This window comes from Prionailurus viverrinus, chromosome A3, assembly GCF_022837055.1.
Source record: "Prionailurus viverrinus isolate Anna chromosome A3, UM_Priviv_1.0, whole genome shotgun sequence".
In the NCBI taxonomy this organism is placed as follows: Eukaryota; Metazoa; Chordata; class Mammalia; order Carnivora; family Felidae; genus Prionailurus; species Prionailurus viverrinus.
This window is the reverse complement of record NC_062563.1, coordinates 119,614,164-119,633,263: the sequence shown is the minus strand read 5'-3', so window position 1 is coordinate 119,633,263 and position 19,100 is coordinate 119,614,164. Positions and strand designations below refer to the sequence as shown.

Sequence of the window (19,100 nt, the reverse complement as noted above, 5' to 3'; positions counted from 1 at the left end):
ACCCCAACTCACTTTGTCCTCACAGCAGCATGAATAAGCCCACGTAAATGACCTCTGCCCTAATTGCAGCTCCCGGTGCTTTCACATCACTTGCCATGTGCCAGAGCAGTTCGAAGAGCTGTATGTGTATTAATTCATTTGATCCCCTAACAATTCTATATGTAGTACTAATAGGCACTACGGTCAGCCCATTTTTACAAATAAGGAAACAGGCACAGAGATTAGGTAACTTGCATAAGGTCGCAGAGCTGCGATTGGAACCCAGGCTGTCTAGATACCGAACATAGGCTCTTAACTTTGCTGCCTTTGTGAGTACAAAAGTGACTGACATTGCCACTGGGGATTCTCCTCTCCAAATCGGCTGTATTTGGTTTCTCTCCCCACAAAGTTGTCAGATCACAGTAAAAGGCATGGCCTCTTGGAAGCCTGGCGTGTGAGGGGCTAACATTGCTCCGTGGGAGGGGAATACCCCAGAAATCCACCTGCCGCCTTGGAAAGGATTCCACCAATGTTGAGGGGGAGCCAGCGGGGGCCCCCTCTATGCAAGGGCGCCCGCACACACGTACACACGTGCACACACTGGGAGGTAAAAGACTCCACTCCTGAGCTCAAGACGTAAGAAACTTTTGTCGCAGGCAGTCATTTGGGTCCTGAGAAGAGTGGCAGCATCCAACCTCCTGCCGGCCATCGAGGAGGCTCTGGTGGAGATGGCATCTGGGCTCTGATGGTGTCTGGGCTCTGATGGTGTGCTCTTTTCCCATTTCCTCCTTCTCCATCCTTCGCTAGACCTTAAAGGTTAGAGGAGTGGACCGTACTCCCTACCTGGGGGACGTAGCTATCGTTGTGCATCCCGGGAAAAAAGAGATGGGAACGCCACTCGCAGACACTCCTACTCGGCCCGTTACCCGACACGGGGGCATGAGGGACCTTCACGAGTCCAGCTTCAGCCTCTCTGGTAAGAGCAAGGGCCGCTCCGGCTGGGATGCGTGGCTCTACCTCAGCGGGGTGGCCGGAGGACAGGCCCGCCCTGGCAGCGGGACTTCTGTGGCTTTTTCTCTTTGTCTTCTCCCTCCCCCCACCACCCCATCCCACGTCTGCAATTGGGTGTTGGGTCCCACATAGAGACACAAATATCAGGAGGGGCGGGAGGGCTCTTCGGGTCCCTGGGCACCAGTCATTCCAAGAGGCCGTGGCTTGTCTGCTGCTCGCCCCGCAGTTTCTAAGTTCAGAAAATTTTCCCCTTGAAACATCTTCGGGGCCCTGCACACGGTGGGTGCCCCAGGGGTGATCAGAGCTCTGAAGGCTTAACCGTAACCGTCTCTGCTACATGGGACTGTACCCCAGTGCAGTCTCCCTGTCCCCATCCCTGCTCCTTGCCAGCCTCTAAAAGAGGTATTTCCCTGTTCCCTTTCCTCCCCCGCCTCAGCCCCGTGCTTGTCCCTCTGGCACCTTCTTTTTTGTCAGCAATTGTAGTATATGTAATACCACATATAATATATGGGAGGCGGGGTTGTTCTGGGACTTTACTGTCAATAACTCACATCCCAGGTGCTCTGCAGTAGCGAAAGGTGGGGGTCGTTGCCACAAAAATGGTAGCCCTCTGTGGAGAATGAGCACGGTAAGGTGGCCTGGTCCTCCAGGCTGCTTTGATGGACACTGGGACCCCACCCCCGACCCCAGCTTGAAAGGGGCAGGACGGGGTCTCCTTAAACACGCTGAGCGGCCTTCAGAGTCGGACCGGGTGGAGGCCTGGCATCACTCTGCAAGGGCCACACCGGGACCCAAACGGTGAGAGGACCAAGATCCAGATCCTTCCACACAGAGTGTGGCGTTTACTGTTATGATAGGAAAGGCCGAGGGAGGGGGCTGCCCGCCGAGCTTCCTGTGTGTCCCCCTATGTGCTGGGGGCAGAAGACACGTGGTTCCCGTTTAGAGGTTTTGAGGGCTTTGTGGTCTCTGGGGAGGGGTCGTCTCCACCACTCTCTCCATCCTCAGAGGCGATCTCAGTGCCAAGATAACCATCCCCCTGCCCCCGCCCTGAAGGCCACTGCCAGTCCCACCAGGGACAAGACACGTGTGCTGGGAGTCGGGAGGGAGTCCGTGGTGCCGAGTGTCGTGGTCAGGCCCTGCCATCCCAGGAGGTGTAGGCTCCCACGGCTGCCTGGGCACGGCCCTTCCTGCAGCAGCCAGGCCCACGAGAAGCCACGAGGCCCTCGGAGCGGCCAGTGGCTTCGGCGCTCAGGTCTCGGGGCAGGCCTCTCTCCAACTCGGCAAATATCCTTCCACCCCGGTCTCCTGTCTCCTAGGCAGGCTGGGCTGAAGAATGTCCCGCTCGCTCCCTGGGGCACCAAGCCACTTTCTGAGTCTTGGGATTTCAAGATGCTGGGCCTTTGGGGTGTGGTTCTTTGATTTCTCCAGAACAACGGAGGGCCCAGCCGTCTCCCTGTCTTACTCACTGAGGCTTGTATACAAAGGCCCACATGCTAACGGGCTGACTAACGGTCCGTGTGCCTGACAAGAGACCACATGTGCAGGTTTGGGGTGCAGGTTTGGGAGCAGCGAAGGTAGCAGAGTAGCAGTTCATCGGAGAGGCCCTCGATCAGAAAGACCTGGGTTCAAATCCAGGCTCTGCCACCTACCTACCCGCTTCGTAACACTGGGCAAGTCACTTAACTTCCCTGAGCCTCGTTTTCCTCACCTGTAAAACCGGATGGGGTTGTGAGGGTTCAGACAGATCGTCCCCACAGAGGGCTGAACGGCCTCCGGCGGGGAATGGTGGCCGTGCAGTCATAACCCAGGCAAGAGCAGCCGAGCTCACCCCCTGCTTCCTTCTCTGCAGGTTCTCAAATCGATGACCATGTTCCAAAGCGAGCTTCGGCTCGGATCCTCGCTCCCCCCGGAGGCAGGTCAAGCGGCATTTGGTAAAGGCACTGACCAGCCCCCCGCGTGAGGACGCACCACTGCCACCAGCCCGCACACCCTCCGGCCGCAGCTGCAGGGGGCGGGAGAGGCTGGGCTGGGCAGTACACCACCTGAGGGGGCCACGGGACCCAGGGAGCCCTCCCCATGTCTGACACGCGATTCACTGTGCTTCGAGCCAACCCTAACAGGCACTTTGAGATGTGTCCCTCCCGCTGCAGTCCTTTCCTGCCTTGGCCTCGGCAGGCTTTGGGGGGCCCGGGAAACCCACACTATGCACAGAGCCCAATGCATAGAGCCCGGCCCAGCCCCTCCTCTTACACCCGCCTCCATGCGCTGGCTTTGGGAAAGCCCAGACTTTAGTGCCCTGCCCCCTGGCTGACCCGCCAGCTGTCCGGAGCACTTTAGCAGATGTGTGTTAGAGGAAAAGGACCCCCTCCCCCTGAGGAGGCCCCGCGGTCGCTTTTCCCAAGTCAGACAGGTGTTGGCTTCCCGGCCGTGCCCAGGGGGTCCCGTTTTTTTCCTGACTCCACGCTGGCCCCTGTGTGGGTGTGGTTGGGGCGCTCCGCACCCTCCGCCAGCTTCTTCCTCCCCCCCACCCCCACCCCACCCTCTGGGAGTCACAGGCCCGGAGGGGCTAGCTGGGTGGGGCACGGGGCTGGTGCCAGGCGCGTGTACATGATTTTGTTTTGCACGTTTGGTTTGCGCAGTGGTTTGGTTTGACTTGTTTGTGCATCCTGTGAAAAATAACGGTGCTTCGTGTCACTAGCATAGCATAGAAACAGGAGTAGATGTGGACCTTAAGAGATGCTGCACTCGACACCAACCAGACAGCCTAGGGCACAGACGAAGAGGGGGCGGTGAGGGGTTGGACTCACAGGCCCTTCTTCTCCCAACCTGGGGCCTTCCAGGCTGCCGAGGCCTTGTCCCAGGCCCTCCTCCCGTCCCCTCCCCTCTTGGTATATAGTTCCCTACAGTCTGAGAGGGTGCCCCGGGGACCGTCGGGGAGCGGAGTCACCTTTCCCATCTCTGGCTCTGGTCACTCCCGGCCCTGACACCCCCACACCCCCAGCCAGCTTCCTGTAACCTCCCCCTGCTGGACGGAGGCCCGGCCGCTCTTCCTGCGTGATTGGCAAGAGGCCTCGTGCCTGCTAAGAGAGGGGGGGCGGGACCAGGGAGGGAGTGGGCTGGAGGCCAGGCCAGCGGGACGGGGCTGGAGAACCCACATTGCTGCACAGGTGCCGTGGAGCCCCGCGGTCAGCACCTCACCTTCACCTGCCCGTGGCCTCCCTCTCCTCCCACCTCCAGCCGAGCCCTCCCTGCCTCGGAAGCACCGGGACGTCTCCATGGAGACGCTAGAGGCCGGGTGATGTCCATCCACCCTGAGCGAGCTGGGAAGCAGCCCAGCCACCTGCCCTTCTTAAGCTTTGCCTTCCCCTCGGGGAAGTGATTTCACGTTCCACATCGCTTTGCGCACCCCCGGCTTGTTCCAGGACTCGGGCCAGCGGTCCTACCCTGCACGTTTCTTTCGTGCTTTACGTGTCGTCAAAGCACTTGCATCTATCTACGAGCGCTCGCTTGCTCCTCGCAACGGCAGAGCGTGTATTGTGGTCCCCATTTCGCAGATGAGACCCAGAAGGTTTAGGCCTTCTGACCCCAGAAGTGTCCGGGACCACCCCTAAGGGCGTGGCTGCCTCCCCCCGCTGTGGAAAGGAGGAGGGGTGACGTCTCTTGTAGATGCCACCCGAGAATTCAACCACCCGGAAGACTGACTCCCTTGGTAGGCGTTCTGCTTTGTTTTGCACAGAGAGCTAGATTTTCCTTGTAGACAAACTAACGCGTGTTCACTGCTCGAGCCAGGACTAGATCCGTGTTGGCGGCTTGCCGTGTGGTTTGCGCTGCCCCCCCGCCCTCATTTCTCCCTTCAAGCTCATCTTCCTCACTCACTCAGGGGCTGAGAGGACAGAGACGGCACCCCAGGGAGCAGAGGGAGCAAAGGCACCCACGGGGACGGGAGGTAGGGATCTGGGCCTGGGAAACTGTGACCCTGATCCCTCGCTACAGTGCACATCACCATCTTTATCCCTTCCAGCCCTTTGCTGGGTCGCGGGCCTTGGGAAGATGCCAAAGAGCCGAGCAGTGGTGGTGGCCAGCGGGCAGTGTCCCTGCTTGGGCCAGGAAAGCTTTACCTTCTCTGAGTGCCTCTGCCTGAGAGATGCATGGTGTGTGGCTCTAGGAGACCACGTCTTGGAGTGGTCCGCCGCAGGCCTTCCGCTTCATCTACCCTCCCCACCCCCACCCCCAATCTTTCATAGACCCCACCCTCGCCTGGGAGCTTCTAGATGAAGATCAGAAGGAGGCTCAGGGGACCACATGAACGGTCCGCTTCCGCCACCCGCTCCTTGCCCCTGTGCAGAGCTCCAGCCGGCTCCATCGGCAGCCCCACTGCCCCTGGTTGGAATGAAAAGGGTCTCTGGTTGCACTGAATGCAGCTCTCAAACTGGTCTTGTACTTGCTGAATAAATACTGTTGTTCTTGCCTTAGCTGCTCTCTAGGTTTGTGGGAATAAGTTACCAGAAAATTGTGCTACTGTGTGTGCGTGTGCGTGTGCGTGTGTGTAGTGCTAGGAGTCCACAGTAGGTCTCTGTCAAGCCGATGCCGCGATGAGGGCTTTTCCGATACTGACCCAGAAACCACAGAACCACGCGAAAACCCAAACCACCCTCTCCAGCTGCCCGGGCGGCAGGCACAGCCTGGGGTCAGGATGGAGCCTCCAGCACCCAAGTGACTTCTCACTCCTCTGTAAACGTCATGGTGCTAAGATCGTGTCAACCCCAAGATGACACATGGTCCTGTGCTTTGGCCACCTGTTTGAGGCAAAAACAAAACAGCCCGACACATTGTGTTCTGGTGCAGGTTTGTATTAAACTGTAGCTACTTCTCACCTGGTCTCAGTTGTGTTTCTTCAAAGAAGAGGGACTTTGACAGGGGACCTCTTCCACAGTGGCAGGGGCGAGGCTTCGGTTGCTAAGAAAATTCAGCTCTGGTTTTTCACTCGTGTCGGGTGGCAGGTAGCAGCTCGCTGAGAGGTGGGAGCCTCAGTGCCCGGCACTCGGGGCTCTGTCCTCTTCCCGGTGGGGACAAAAGCAAGGCTTTGGATGCCAGATTCCCAGGACAAAGTTGCCGGGTTAACTGAAACAGCCGTAATTGGGAGAAAGCATTACATACAAAAGGAGGTGGGGGACACTAGGCTTCCCCCACTTATCCTTTGTTGCCTGTTCTCTTGGCTACCATTTTGGAAACCCATAGACACCCCCCCCCCCCTTTACACAATGGAACTCTTGGCTAATGGAGCTGTGACCTCATAAAATCACATGACAGAGCTGTCCGAAAGCCAGTGTGTCTTTTTTTTTTTTTAATGTTTATTTATTTTTGAGGAAGAGAGAGAGAGAGACAGAGCGTGAGCAGGGGAGAGGCAGAGAGAGAGGGAGACAGAATCGGAAGTGGGCTCCAGGCTCTGAGCTGTCAGCACAGAGCCCGACGTGGGGCTCGAACTCGCAGACCGTGAGATCATGACCTGAGCGGAAGTCAGATGCTTAACTGACTCAGGCGCCCCGGCCAGAGTGTCTTTGAAGGAACTTCAGGCTGCTCCCTGGTTCTCCAGAACCCCACCTTTTGGGTTGGTCTACTATACCCTCTAACCCCTGCCACCTGCATCACCTCCACCGTCTCTCTAGATCTCAGCCAGATGTTGGAAGGGATTACCAGATCAAACTCGTCCACACTACAGGGTGAAATTGTTTCCAGTACTACGGGGTCACTTGTAGTTTTTTCTTAGCCCGCAAAGACCAAACCCTAGTGGCAAAGGAACTTTCCCACTTCTCACCAAATAAACAACCCTGCAAACAAGGCCAGAACCGAAAGAAGTCCCCGGGATGCTGCGTTGGGACCAAGCACTCGGCTATAATGAAGTGAGCTGTATGCACAAACTCTGGTGGGGTTTCTGAGCCAGATGGAAACACTGTTACCTGGCTTGCAAAGGATGCCGAGTCCCTGGGATGGTACTGGGCCAAAGTGTCTATTACCCTGATTTCCCATCACGTGGGAGCGCACCAGAATTTGACTAGCGGCCAAAAATCTTTTGTGTTTGGATGAAAAGCATGCCACATGTTCAGCAGGCCATGTGCATGGTATTGGATGGTGTATGGAGAAAAAAATAAAAGCTACCCGGGAAGACACGGCATGCCTTTGTGTGTATGTAGTTGCGAGAAAATAAAAGACCACAGACTTTAAAATAAAGCCATCTAATAAGATAAGGGTTTTAGTGCTTTCTCACTAAAACAGTAAAGGATCTAACATTTGGTTGGTACTTGACGCTGTCTTACAACGAAAGCTGATTTCTTCACTTTCTTCCCCTGGTATATTTACAAAGTACACATTTATACCTATAGGGAATCTTGTCCTGGTTTTCCCGGGACAGTTCCGGGTTAAGTCTATCGCTCCAGGGTAATTAGTGGTGCCACCTTTCATATATGTCGTGCTTTGGGCACTAACTTATTTGGCCACCTCATGCATACCTATATATTCATTAGGCTATGAAGATGCCTGTTCGGGAGTTGAAATTCATTCCATCGCTGAAAGGTGAAGGGCAGGGCATCGTGGGAGGTGGGGAAAATGGGTCCTTCTGCTGTGAGTGGGGACAAGGGTGTCCTGTGACAAGCCCCGAGTCTTCACAGCTCTGCCATGGGTACAGCAGAATGGGGAAGGTCTGGGGGCGCTTCCCTAAGCTTTTCAGTTTAGTGTATAGACTTATTATTCCATTAGAAATTATAAGTCTACCACCTTTCATCATTTACTGTTAAGGGGACTATGATCCCACTTAACAGCTTCATTGAACACTTTACAACATTTCTAACTACATTCGAAATTCCAGCTCCTTCTTAAGCACCTTTCCTAAAAGCTAAATGATTATCGCCAATCTAATCAATGAAACCCACAACTATAGTGAGCTTAGAGGTTCATTAGATGTTTCACTGCCACACATAAACTTAGATTTCATCTCGAAGTCCTAAATCTTTGGCTGGGAGCCTGGGGAGCATCTAAGAGGTTGTGAGGAAGGCCTGCTTCCTAGCTCCACTCCAGTGGCTCAAATTTCCAAAGTTAGGTACCAGATTCTCACTTTACCACTATTCGGTCCCTCTGCACCAACCGCATAGTTATTAGTGCAAGACTCCTACGTTAAGTTCTAGCCAGATGAATTCTGCCTCCTTTAAAATTTTTCCTGAATACATTAGATGCTTTGTATTTTAAAGTTTCCTTAAATTTTAACTGAACAAATTCTGTTCCTGTATAGCTTTCTTTTAAAAATAGGCTTTATTTTTTTTTTAGAACAGTTTTGATTTACAGAAAAACTGAAAAGACAGTACAGAGAGATCCCACATACCCCACACCCAGCTTCCCCTATTATCAACATCTCACATTAATATGGCACTTTTGTTACAATTAGAGCACCCATAGTGAGGCATTCTCATTAACTAAAACCCATACTTTATTCATATGTCCTTAGTTTTTACCTACCGTCCTTATTCTCTTTCAGAATCCCATCGAGAATGCCGCAGTACATTTGTCATGTCCCCTTGGGCTTCATTTGGCTGTGACCGTTGTCAGACTTTTCCTTGTTTTCGATAACCTCGATAGTTTTGAGGAGTACCGGTCAGGTGTTTTATAGAAGGCTTCTCTATTAGAATTGGTCCACTGTCTCAAATGAATGGTTAGGCTGGGGTTATGCATTTTTAGGAGGAAGGCCACAGAAACGAAGTGTGCTTTTAATCACATCATATTAAGGATAATACTGCGTACATGATTTATCACTATTGATATTGACCTTGATCACCCAGATAAAATCTGGCATCACTGTTTTAAATTTTTTTTTTTAATGTCTATTATTTTTGAGAGAAAGAGACAGAGCGTGAGCAGGGGAAGGGCAGAGAGAGAGGGAGGCACAGGATCCGAAGCAGGCTCCAGGCTCTGAGCTGTCGGCAGAAAGCCCAATGCGGGGCTTGAACCCACCAGCCGTGAGATCATGTTCTGTGCCGAAGTCAGACATTTAACCTACTGAGCCATCCAGGCACCCCTGGCATCACTTTTTAAATTTACATTGTTCCCTTTTAAGACCCCACCAGCTCCTCTTTTTACAAAATGTAACTTTCTTAAGCCACTAAATATATCATACTATGTGCTGTGCTAAATTTTACAGGCATTTGCTAAATGATTCTCCTAGCTATGACTCTTTTTTAATTCAGTATCAATTGTAAAGTCTTTACTTTGACTATGGGAGAACACGAAGATACTGGTATCTTAGAATAGCACATGATCCACAAGAAATATGCACATTAAACACAGGCTCTTGAGGTTTTATCTGAACTTCTGATTCCTGTGTCAAAATTTAGACATTTATACACACGCACATGCACACAATATTTTTATTTCACTACATAACCCCAACTTCATGAGGCCTTTGGATAAACACAAGTATCCATTAGCTTAATGCTGTTTGAATTATACTTCCAAAATCCAATTAGAAATTCTAGGGAAAGGGGCGCCTAGGTGGCTCAGTCATTGGATTGTCTACGTCTTGATTTCGGCCCTGGTCATGATCTCATAGTTCATGGGATCAAGCCCCGCGTTGGGCTCTGTGCTAACAGCACGGAGCCTGCTTAGATTCTCTCTCTCTCTTTCTCTCTGTCCCCTGCTTGCTCTCTCTGTCTCAAAATAAATAAATGTTAAAACAAACAAAAAACAACAACAAAAAAGAAACTCTAAGAAAAAATGGCACTAAACAGATAAAGTTAATAAGCTAATGTTGAGGAAACATTATTTTAATGCAATGCAGGAAGTTAGGTTGCAACTTTTCTATGGATTTATATGATTTTGGATTATCTGAATTTTACTGAATGAATTGATAAAGGACACATTTTTTCCATATTAGTCTCAATATCTTTCAACGACCATCAAAACCCCATGTCTTGGCACAAAAACAGACACTCTGATCAGTGGAAAAGAATAGAGAACCCAGAAATGGACCCACAAATGTATGGCCAACTAATCTTTGACAAAGCAGGAAAGGTGCTCGCTTCGGCAGCACATATACTAAAATTGGAACGACAAAGCAGGAAAGAATATCCAATGGAATAAAGACAGTCTCTTCAGCAAGTGGGGCTGGGAAAACTGGCCGGCGACATGCAGAAGAATGAACTTGGACCACTTTCTTACACCATACACAAAAATAAACTCCAAATGGATGAACGACCTAAATGTAAGACAGGAAGCCAACAAAATCCTAGAGGAGAAAGCAGGCAAAAACCTCTTTGACCTCGACTGCAGCAACTTCTTAACACGTCTCCGGAGGCAAGGGAAACGAAAGGAAAAATAAACTACTGGAACCTCATCAAAATAAAAAGCTTCTGCACAGCAAAGGAAACAATCAGCAAAACTAAAAGGCAACCGACGGAATGGGAGAAGGTATTTGCAAATGACATATCAGATAAAGGGTTAGTATCCAAAATCTATAAAGAACTTATCAAACTCAACACCCGAAAAACAATCCAGTTTAGAAATGGGCAAAGAAGACATCCAGATGGCCAACCGACACATGAAAAAATGCTCAACATCAGGGAAATACAAGTCAAAACCACAACGAGATACCACCTCACACCTGTCAGAATGGCTAATAACATTAACAACTCAGGCAACAACAGATGTTGGCGACGATGCGGAGAAAGAGGATCTCTTTTGCGCTATTGGTGGCAATGCAAACTGGTGCAACCACTCCGGAAAACAGTATGGAGTTTCCTCAAAAAACTGAAAATCGAACTACCCTATGACCCAGCAACTGCACTGCTAGGTATTTATCCAAGGGATACAGGTATGCTATTTTGAAGGGACACATGCACCCCCATGTTTATAGCAGCACTATCGACGATAGCCAAAATATGGAAACAGCCCAAATGTCCATCGATGGATGAATGGATAAAGAAGGTGTGATATATATATATATATATATATATATATATATATATATATAACGGAGTATTACTCGGCAATCAAAAGGAATGAAATCTTGTCGTTTGCAACTACGTGGATGGAACTGGAGGGTATTATGCTAAGTGAAATTAGTCAGTCAGAGAAAGACAAATATCATATGACTTCACTCACATGAGGACTTTAAGATACAAAACAGATGAACATAAGGGAAGGGAAGCAAAAATAATATAAAAACGAAGGGGGACAAAACATAAGAGACTCTTAAATATGGAGAACAGAGGGTTACTGGAGGGGTTGTGGGAGGTGGGATGGGCTAAATGGGTAAGGGGCACTAAGGAATCTACTCCTGAAATCAGTGTTGCACTATATGCTAACTTGGATGTAAATTTAAAAAAATAAATTAAATGGTAAAAAAAAAACATGCGTTACATCATATTTACAAAAATGCTTTAGCTATTTCATTTTAGTGCAAAAATTCAAATTCGTGTTGAAATCAATTATGCCATATTCAAAATTCCTGATTTCACATTCTATAGTATCACCTTGAGGGGAGGGAGGCAAAATTATATTTTAAAGAAACAAACTCACTGAATTTCCCAGCTTTGTTAATGTTTTAAACACCGTTTGAATCTGACAGGCAGTTAATCCTGAATTCCCAAACTTGAACTCTTAAAACTGCATTAGGGTGCATTTTAAAACTGCAATAAGGGTGTGCCTGGGTGGCTCAGTCAGTTGAGCATCTGACTTTGGCTCAGGTCATGATCTCACGGTTCATGGGTTCGGACCCCACATCGGGTTCTGTGCTGACAGCCTGGAGCCTGCTTTGGATTCTGTGTCTCCCTTTCCTCCTATCCCTCCCCTGTTCGCTCTTTCTCTCTCAAAAGTAAACATTTAAAACTTTTAAAATAAATAAAGCAGCAATAAGAATTATAAATGATTCTCTTACCAATAAAGGGAGTGGAGATGACTGAGTCAACCACCAACTTTCTAGAAAGTTCCTTTTGCCTTTTTTTATTCTTTGCCCTGTGACCTGTTCTTATCAGGAAGTTTTCTTTTTGAGCTTAAGAATATGCTAAAAATTTGGCTTAAAAACATCTTAATTATCATAGTTTATAGCTTTACCAAAATACGCACATGCTGTCGGACTGTCTTTCTGGCTCGAATCACACAAGTGCATTGAATATTTTCCTGGAAATGCAAATTCTTCACATTTTTTTACTATTAAAAGCAAATTATCTTTCTTGAGACCCTGAGCTTTTCTGAACACTAGTTTTCTTTCTACAGACTGACTACATGTTACATGAATTACAGCCCTCTAAGCCCCCTTGGGAGGAAATAGATTCTTCAACTGTGAATTAAAGATCGCCTCAAAATGAAAGGCAATTGCTTACAGGGATGCATATTTAAATTTAATCGGCTACTCAGTGCCTCTCCCTTTATTAGAATTCTTGGTTTTAAACTATCCTTGGAAGCTTTGCAGCCCCCTTACCTTGAAGGGAGCTGATCCCTTTCGATCAATTCCCAAAGACACTAAGTTTCAAGGCACTGGAGCAGCCCTTTGCAGTAAACCAGACCTTCTCCCCGAGTTGGTCTTTGATCCTTTCGCTGCTGTGGGAGCAGAAGTCACTGGGGAACAATGTCTCCGGGGAGGACCCTTGGTATTTTGAACCCCAAGGGAAAGGAGACATCGGTGGCAGGACCTCAAGGGCCTGTTCCTGTCTCTGTTGTACAACAGATTTCCTGACACCCCCAGAAGGAGAGATCTGGAAGCTGCATCAAAGGTATTTTAGGACAAAGCACCGCATGTGGGGGTTGCTGAGGGTTATTTGCTCATTTTTCCAATGGCCAGGGTTGTATAGTGAAATTTTCCCCACTGTGGGCTGGTGGACAGTCAGGGCCTGTCTCTTTTTTAAGTTGTGAGGATTTAAACTTGTGCCTTGGGGGCACTTTATAGATTTTACTTGATGTCCATAAGATGGTTTTGAAATTTCTCCCTGGTATCTGGGTGGAAACATATGAAAGGGTTTTGCCTTTCTTTGTTAACTCGCCTTTTCATAGCTATCAGACTTTCAGCTGGCATCGCGGTCATAGGAGCTATCAAGGCGAAATTGTCATTTTGGATATCTCTGCTGTACCAGTTCCATTTTTTAAGCAAATTGGATAGGTTGGGGGTTTATGACAGTTAAACACGAACTGAGCAGGGATGGGGCCCCTTCCAAGCTCTTGAGCTGAAGTTACCCATTAAGTCAGTCTAGCTCAGTGGTTCTCAACCAGGGGCCATTTTGTCCCCCAGGAGCCATTTGGTAACATCTGGACACAGTTTTTGGGTTGTCAAAACTGGGAGCGTGAGAGAATCCAGTGAGTAAAGGTCAGGGGTGTTGCTGAACATCCTACAGTGCACAGAACAGCCCCTCACAAGAAGGAATTATCTGACCCAAGATGTCAATAGCGCCAAGCTTAAGAAACCCTGGTCTAGCCTAAGGGTGAAAACGGGGCATTCGATCTTTTTTTTTTTTAATCATGTGGGAAAAATTTAACAGGAGGGGAGAAGTAGCTTCGTTTATGATACCTATCTTATATGGCAAAGCTTTTTAACTAAAAACACCCCAGGAGTGGAGCTGAACCATAGCATCCCCAGGCAGCAGAGGGGAGGTGAGAAAAATGCCTACAGAGTAAGACATCAACAGGTCTCACCATGTGTATGCCCGGGCCTCCTCTGACAAACCACTGTCAGGGTCCATGTTGTGCCAGATCCTGCCATCATTACGTTAAAATGTTGTGGGAAATAAGAGACCACAGATACAGAATTGATAATTATTAGGTTTTGTCATTTCCTGGGACTCTGCCTATAAGAAGGAAGGAAGTCGAGCACTCACCAAGTGGCAGCTTGAAGAGCTGTCGTGTCTCAAATCCTTAGCAATCAAAAGTATAGGCTTTCTTTGATCCATGGGCGTAAACTAAGATCCTCTCCAGGAACTGCCTTATGCCCACTAAAGGAAGGAGGCTTCTTAAAACCCAGGAAAGGGAAGGAAGATCTGATGATACTGAGTTGGAGGAGGTTATATATCATGGTTACAATCAAGATTGGAAAAGGCCATTTGAAGGAGTGACAAAATATACATCCGAAAAGGGTCACAGTGTTTGCCCGGTAAAATATTAAGAACGCACCTTTTTTTTTTCTCCATTGAAATGCTTTACTTTGAGTATAACAGGTTTACAGTAGAGTGCATGGCTGTGACCCGTGCTGCATATAAGGAGCTCGGAGGTCACCACTCCAGCCTAACGATAAGAAAAAAGCTGAACAGACTGAAAAAAGTCAACAATGATTCTTGGATCTGTAAAGAAGGGAAAGACAGGAAAAATACCGCCCCAAGATGGGAGAGAGAGGAATGCCACTTCCTGATTTTATTTAATTTTTTTATCCTGGAATTTATTTTTTTAATATTTTTAATTTTTAAAAATTTGAGTACAATTGATACATAATTTTTTCCACTTCCTGATTTTAAAAGCTACTACACTGGGGCACCTGGGTAGCTCAGTCGGTTGAGCACCCAACTTTGGCTCAGGTCATGATCTCGTGGTTCGTGAGTTCGAGCCCCGCATTGGGCTCTGTGCTGACAGCTCAGAGCTTGGAGCCTGCTTCGGATCCTGTGTCTCCCTCTCTCTCTCTCTCTCTCTCTCTCTCTCTGCCCTTCCCCTGCTCACGCTCTTGTCTCTCTCTCAAAAGTAAATAAATATTTAAAAAAATTTTTTTAATGTAAAAGCTACTATGAAGCAAACTGGTGGTTATGAGGGGGGAGGTGGGTGGGAGAATGAATGAACTAGGTGATGGGGATTAAAGAGCCCTGAGTAACGTGTGGAAGTGTTGAATCACGGTACTGTTTGCTCGAAACCAACATAACACTGTACATTAGTTATACTAGAACTTGGAAAACAAATAATTTTCTAAAAGAAAAACTACTGTGAAGCACCGGTAATCAAGACAGGACTATACAGGGGGCACCTGGCTGGCTTGGCGGGTGGAACACGTGACTCTTGATCTCGGGATTGTGAGTTCGAGCCCCATATTGGGTGTAGAGGTTACTTAAAAATAAAATCTTTTTTGGGGGGCGCCTGGGTGGCGCAGTCGGTTAAGCATCTGACTTCAGCCAGGTCACGATCTCGCGCTCCGTGAGTTCGAGCCCCGCGTCAGGCTCTGGGCTGATGGCTCAGAGCCTGGAGCCTGTTTCCGATTCTGTGTCTCCCCCTCTCTCTGCCCCTCCCCCGTTCATGCTCTGTCTCTCTCTGTCCCAAAAATAAATAAACGTTGAAAAAATTTTTTAAAAAATAAAATCTTTTTTTGAAAGACTGTAGAGATCTAGATCAATTGAATAGAATATTGAGAGTCCACTAAGAAACAAGAAAACAAGTGTCTATGGTCTCCTGATTTTTTACCAAGATCCCAAGATGATTTAATGGGGGAAAATAGTGTTTTCAACAAATGGTGCTTGGACACCTGGATATCCACCTGCAAAAGAATGTAACTGGAACTTTACCTGAGATCATATGCAAAAAAAAATTTACTCAAAATGGGGACCCCTGGGTGGCTCAGTCGGTTAAGCATCTGACTTCGGCTCAGGTCATGATCTTGTGGTTCATGAGTTCGAGTCCCCATCAAGCTCTCTGCTGTTTGCACAGAGCCTGCTTCAGATCTTCTGTCCCCTTCTCTCTCTGCCCCTCCCTCTGCTCTCTCTCTCTCAAAACTAAATAAGCATTAAAAACAAAAAAGAAAAAAATTTACTGAAACTGGATCGAAGACTTCACTGTGAGAGCTAAAACTGTAAAACTCCTGGAAAAATACCAGAGGAGTATATTTTCATAACCTTGGATTTGGAAATGAATTCATAGATATGGCACCGAAAGGCATAAGTAACAAAGGGAAAAAATAGATACATTTGAGTTCATCAAAATTAAAACCCTTTGTATTTCAAAGGACACTGTCAAGAAAGTGAAATGACCACCCAGAGAAAGGGTTCATCGCAGCATTATTCACAATCACCAAAAGGTAGCAGCAACCCAAATGCCCACTGACAGATGAATGGATTAACAAAATGTGATATGTGCACACGGTGGAATACTAGGCAGCTTTAAAAACGAAGGAACCCTTATCACATGCTACAACTTGGATGAACCTCGAGAACATTATGCCAAGTGAAATAAGCCAGTCACAAAATGACAAGTTATATACGATCCCCCTTATATGAAGTATCTAAGTAGTCAAACTCATAGAAATGGTAGAATGGTAGGTACCAGGGGCTGAAGAACAGGTAAAAGGAGAATTGTGTAATCGAAAAAGGGTTTCAGTTCAGCAAGATGAAAAAGTTCTAGAGATCTATTTAACAATAATGGAAGTATACTTAATCCTACTGACCTGTACACTCAAAAATAGTTAAGATAGGGTGGCGCCTGGGTGGCTCAGTCTGTTGAGTGTCAGACTTCGGCTCAGGTCATGATCTTGCGGTTCATGAGTTCAAGCCCCACGTCGGGCCCTGTGCCGACAGTGCTAAGCCTGCTTGGCATGCTCTCTCTCCCTCTCTCTGTTCCCTCCTCCACTCGCTCATGCTCTCTCTCTCAAAATAAATAAATTTAAAAAGAGGGAGAATTGTTTATAAAAATTGACCATTTACTACACCACAAAGCAAGATTCAGAACATTCAGAGTGTACAGACTTATTTAAAAAGACCAGAAAAAAAAATTGGAGACAAAGCCAAGAAATTCGATGATCAGTCTAACAGCAGTTTCAGAAATAGGAGTACAGAAAAACCAAAGAAAGGGAGTTTATCAAAGAAATAATAGAAGAAAATTTCCAGATTTTCTGAAAGATAAGAGTCTCCAGGTTAAAGAGACATCATCACGACATTTCTAAACAATGACAATAATGCTTCAAGAGCCAGCAGGAAAAGAAAGCACAAGCTGCATACAAAGAATTGGAAATTGAATGTCACCTGACTTTATCAACAAAACTATGAAAAGATGGAAAATCATGGAGCTTGTTTTCTAAATCTTGTGGGAAAATCATTTCCATCCTAGAATTCTATACCCAATCTGTCTACCAAGTGTCAATAACAAGTCATTTTCAGGGGGCTCCCGGGTGGTTCAGTCAGTTAAGCGTCCAACTTTAGCTCAGGTCATGATCTCACTGTTTATGAGTTCAGGCCCTGCATCGGGCTCAGTGCTGACAGCTCAGAGCCTGGAGCCTGCTTCAGATTCTGTGTCTCCTTCCCTCTCTGCCCCTCCCCTGCTTGCATTCTGTCTCTCTCTCTCTCTAAAAAATAAACAAACATTAAGAAAAGGTCATTTTCAGACAATCAAGATGGAAAAGATTGACTTTCCTGGTGATCTTTCTTGGGAATCTACTTGGTGACGTGCCCTGATATATTAAACTAATAATAAAAAATAGAAAAATACGGGACAGAGGAAATGGGAGATTCCACATAGGTAAGAGGGTAAGGGGTGGTTGTAGAGGGAAACCTCTGGAAGGCAGCTGTGCAGCAGCCTACAGAACAACTAGTCCAGAATGGAGCAGCCCTGAGAAAATCCTGAGCAGGAAAACTAGAAAAGCCATTTGCTCTAGTATTCGTTAGCCAAACACGGTTCTCAGACATGGCAGAACAGCCAGGAAGTATTGCTCTTGCTCTCGATAAGAGAAAAGAAGGTTTGCAAGAAGAATTCATCGTGGATTCTCACAGTTTGGAGATTCTTTACATCTAATTTAACCTCTGCAGAAATTTCTACGGCATCCCTAACTGGTCATCTGGCCCAGGACACAGGACATTTAGTCCAGTGATGGAGAAGTGCCTTCACCAGGCATACATCACACTCCCCCAAAGTTCTATTTGTTCAACAGTATCTCCTTGATGAAAACCGAATTCTGTTTCTCTGCAACTTGTGCCCCCACCCCCCTCCAGCTCTTCCTCCGGAGGCCGTAGAACAAACGGTCTCACTCACATAACGGCTCTTCCAGTATTTGCACATTTTTGTGGGCTTCTCCCCTGCCCACCCTACGCATGTTTCCTCTAGGTGTTCTCAAATGTCAGCATGCGTCAGAATCGCCTGGAGGGTTTATTTAATTTTTTTTTTAATGTTTATTTTTGAGAGAGAGACAGACGGAGTGGGGGAGGGGCAGAGAGAGAGAGGGAGACACAGAATCCGAAGCAGGCTCCGGGCCCTGAGCCGGCAGCGCAGAGCCCGACGCAGGGCTCTAACTCACAGGTCGCAAGATCATGACCTGAGCCGAAGTCAGACGCTTAACCGACTGAGCCACCCAGGCGCCCCTGGAGCGGTGATTTAAACACAGCTTGCCAGGCCTCACCCCCAGAGTTTCGGGCTCAGTAGGTCTGGTGTGGGGCCTGAGAATTTGCACTTCTAACAAGTTTTCAGGTGTGCTGAGGACCAAACTTTAAGAGCCGCAGCGGAGCAAATAGCTCCCACTCCTTCAGCTGCCGGTCCATGGCGTTGTTTCCATGCTGCTCACCATCATGTTAAAACGTAGCATCAAGCCTCCAGGATGGAGGTTATGATGCTTCTCATAAGCCAATGACTTCCAGCCTGGGGACAAGCAAGGAACAGCTAAAAAGGCAGAGGGTCACGGGAAAGTAAGTCTTTAAGCAATGACCTCCTCCGGAAGGCGAGTGCCTTCAATTCCTAGGCAGCCAGAGCAGCAGCTGTAAACTGAAAATGCCTGGAAGGTATTTCCTCACCTGCCGCTCTCCACTGCTAGACAGGTCTCCCCTTCTGCCCTGTCTCTGCCTTGTTTGGCCTTTCCCTGCTCCCTCAAATCCTGGGTCCGTGGGATGGCCCCTGGCCACAGTACTACCCATAAGGGCCTCCAGGTGGCGCTTTAAGCCCATCAGCGGCTGCTTTTTCCATTTACAAGTGCCAAGGGGACCTAACCTTGGTGACCGGGTAAGGCTCAGGAAAGGCGGGCACATCCAGGTTACCGCAGTCTCAACCCCAGCCCTCAGAGCAGCTGGGGATGGGGTCAGTCTTGAGTGTGAGTGAGGGGCCATAATGGCCCTTCTCCCCGCCAGGAGAACCCTGGGGGATTTGTCCCTTTCAAGGCCAACCTGAGCAGTTAGGTGAAGGTTACCAGATATAGC

The 19,100-nt window shown here is 48.1% G+C and overlaps 1 protein-coding gene across 3 annotated transcripts in view; it reads left to right on the top strand.

Annotated features, from left to right (window-relative positions):
- The window catches only part of DPYSL5 (dihydropyrimidinase like 5), a 102,160-nt gene extending 96,371 nt beyond the window's left edge, over positions 1–5,789 (top strand). For 2 of the 3 annotated variants that reach the window (XM_047852951.1, XM_047852952.1), the window contains 2 exons: positions 787–955; positions 2,840–4,071. In XM_047852951.1, the coding sequence (XP_047708907.1) occupies positions 787–955; positions 2,840–2,925 (255 nt within the window). In that variant the 3' untranslated portion in view covers positions 2,926–4,071. Of the gene's footprint in view, positions 1–786; positions 956–2,839; positions 4,072–5,234 lie in introns of those variants that run through there. The other variant, XM_047852953.1, reaches the window with a different exon arrangement.
- The last annotated feature ends 13,311 nt before the right edge of the window (positions 5,790–19,100 follow it).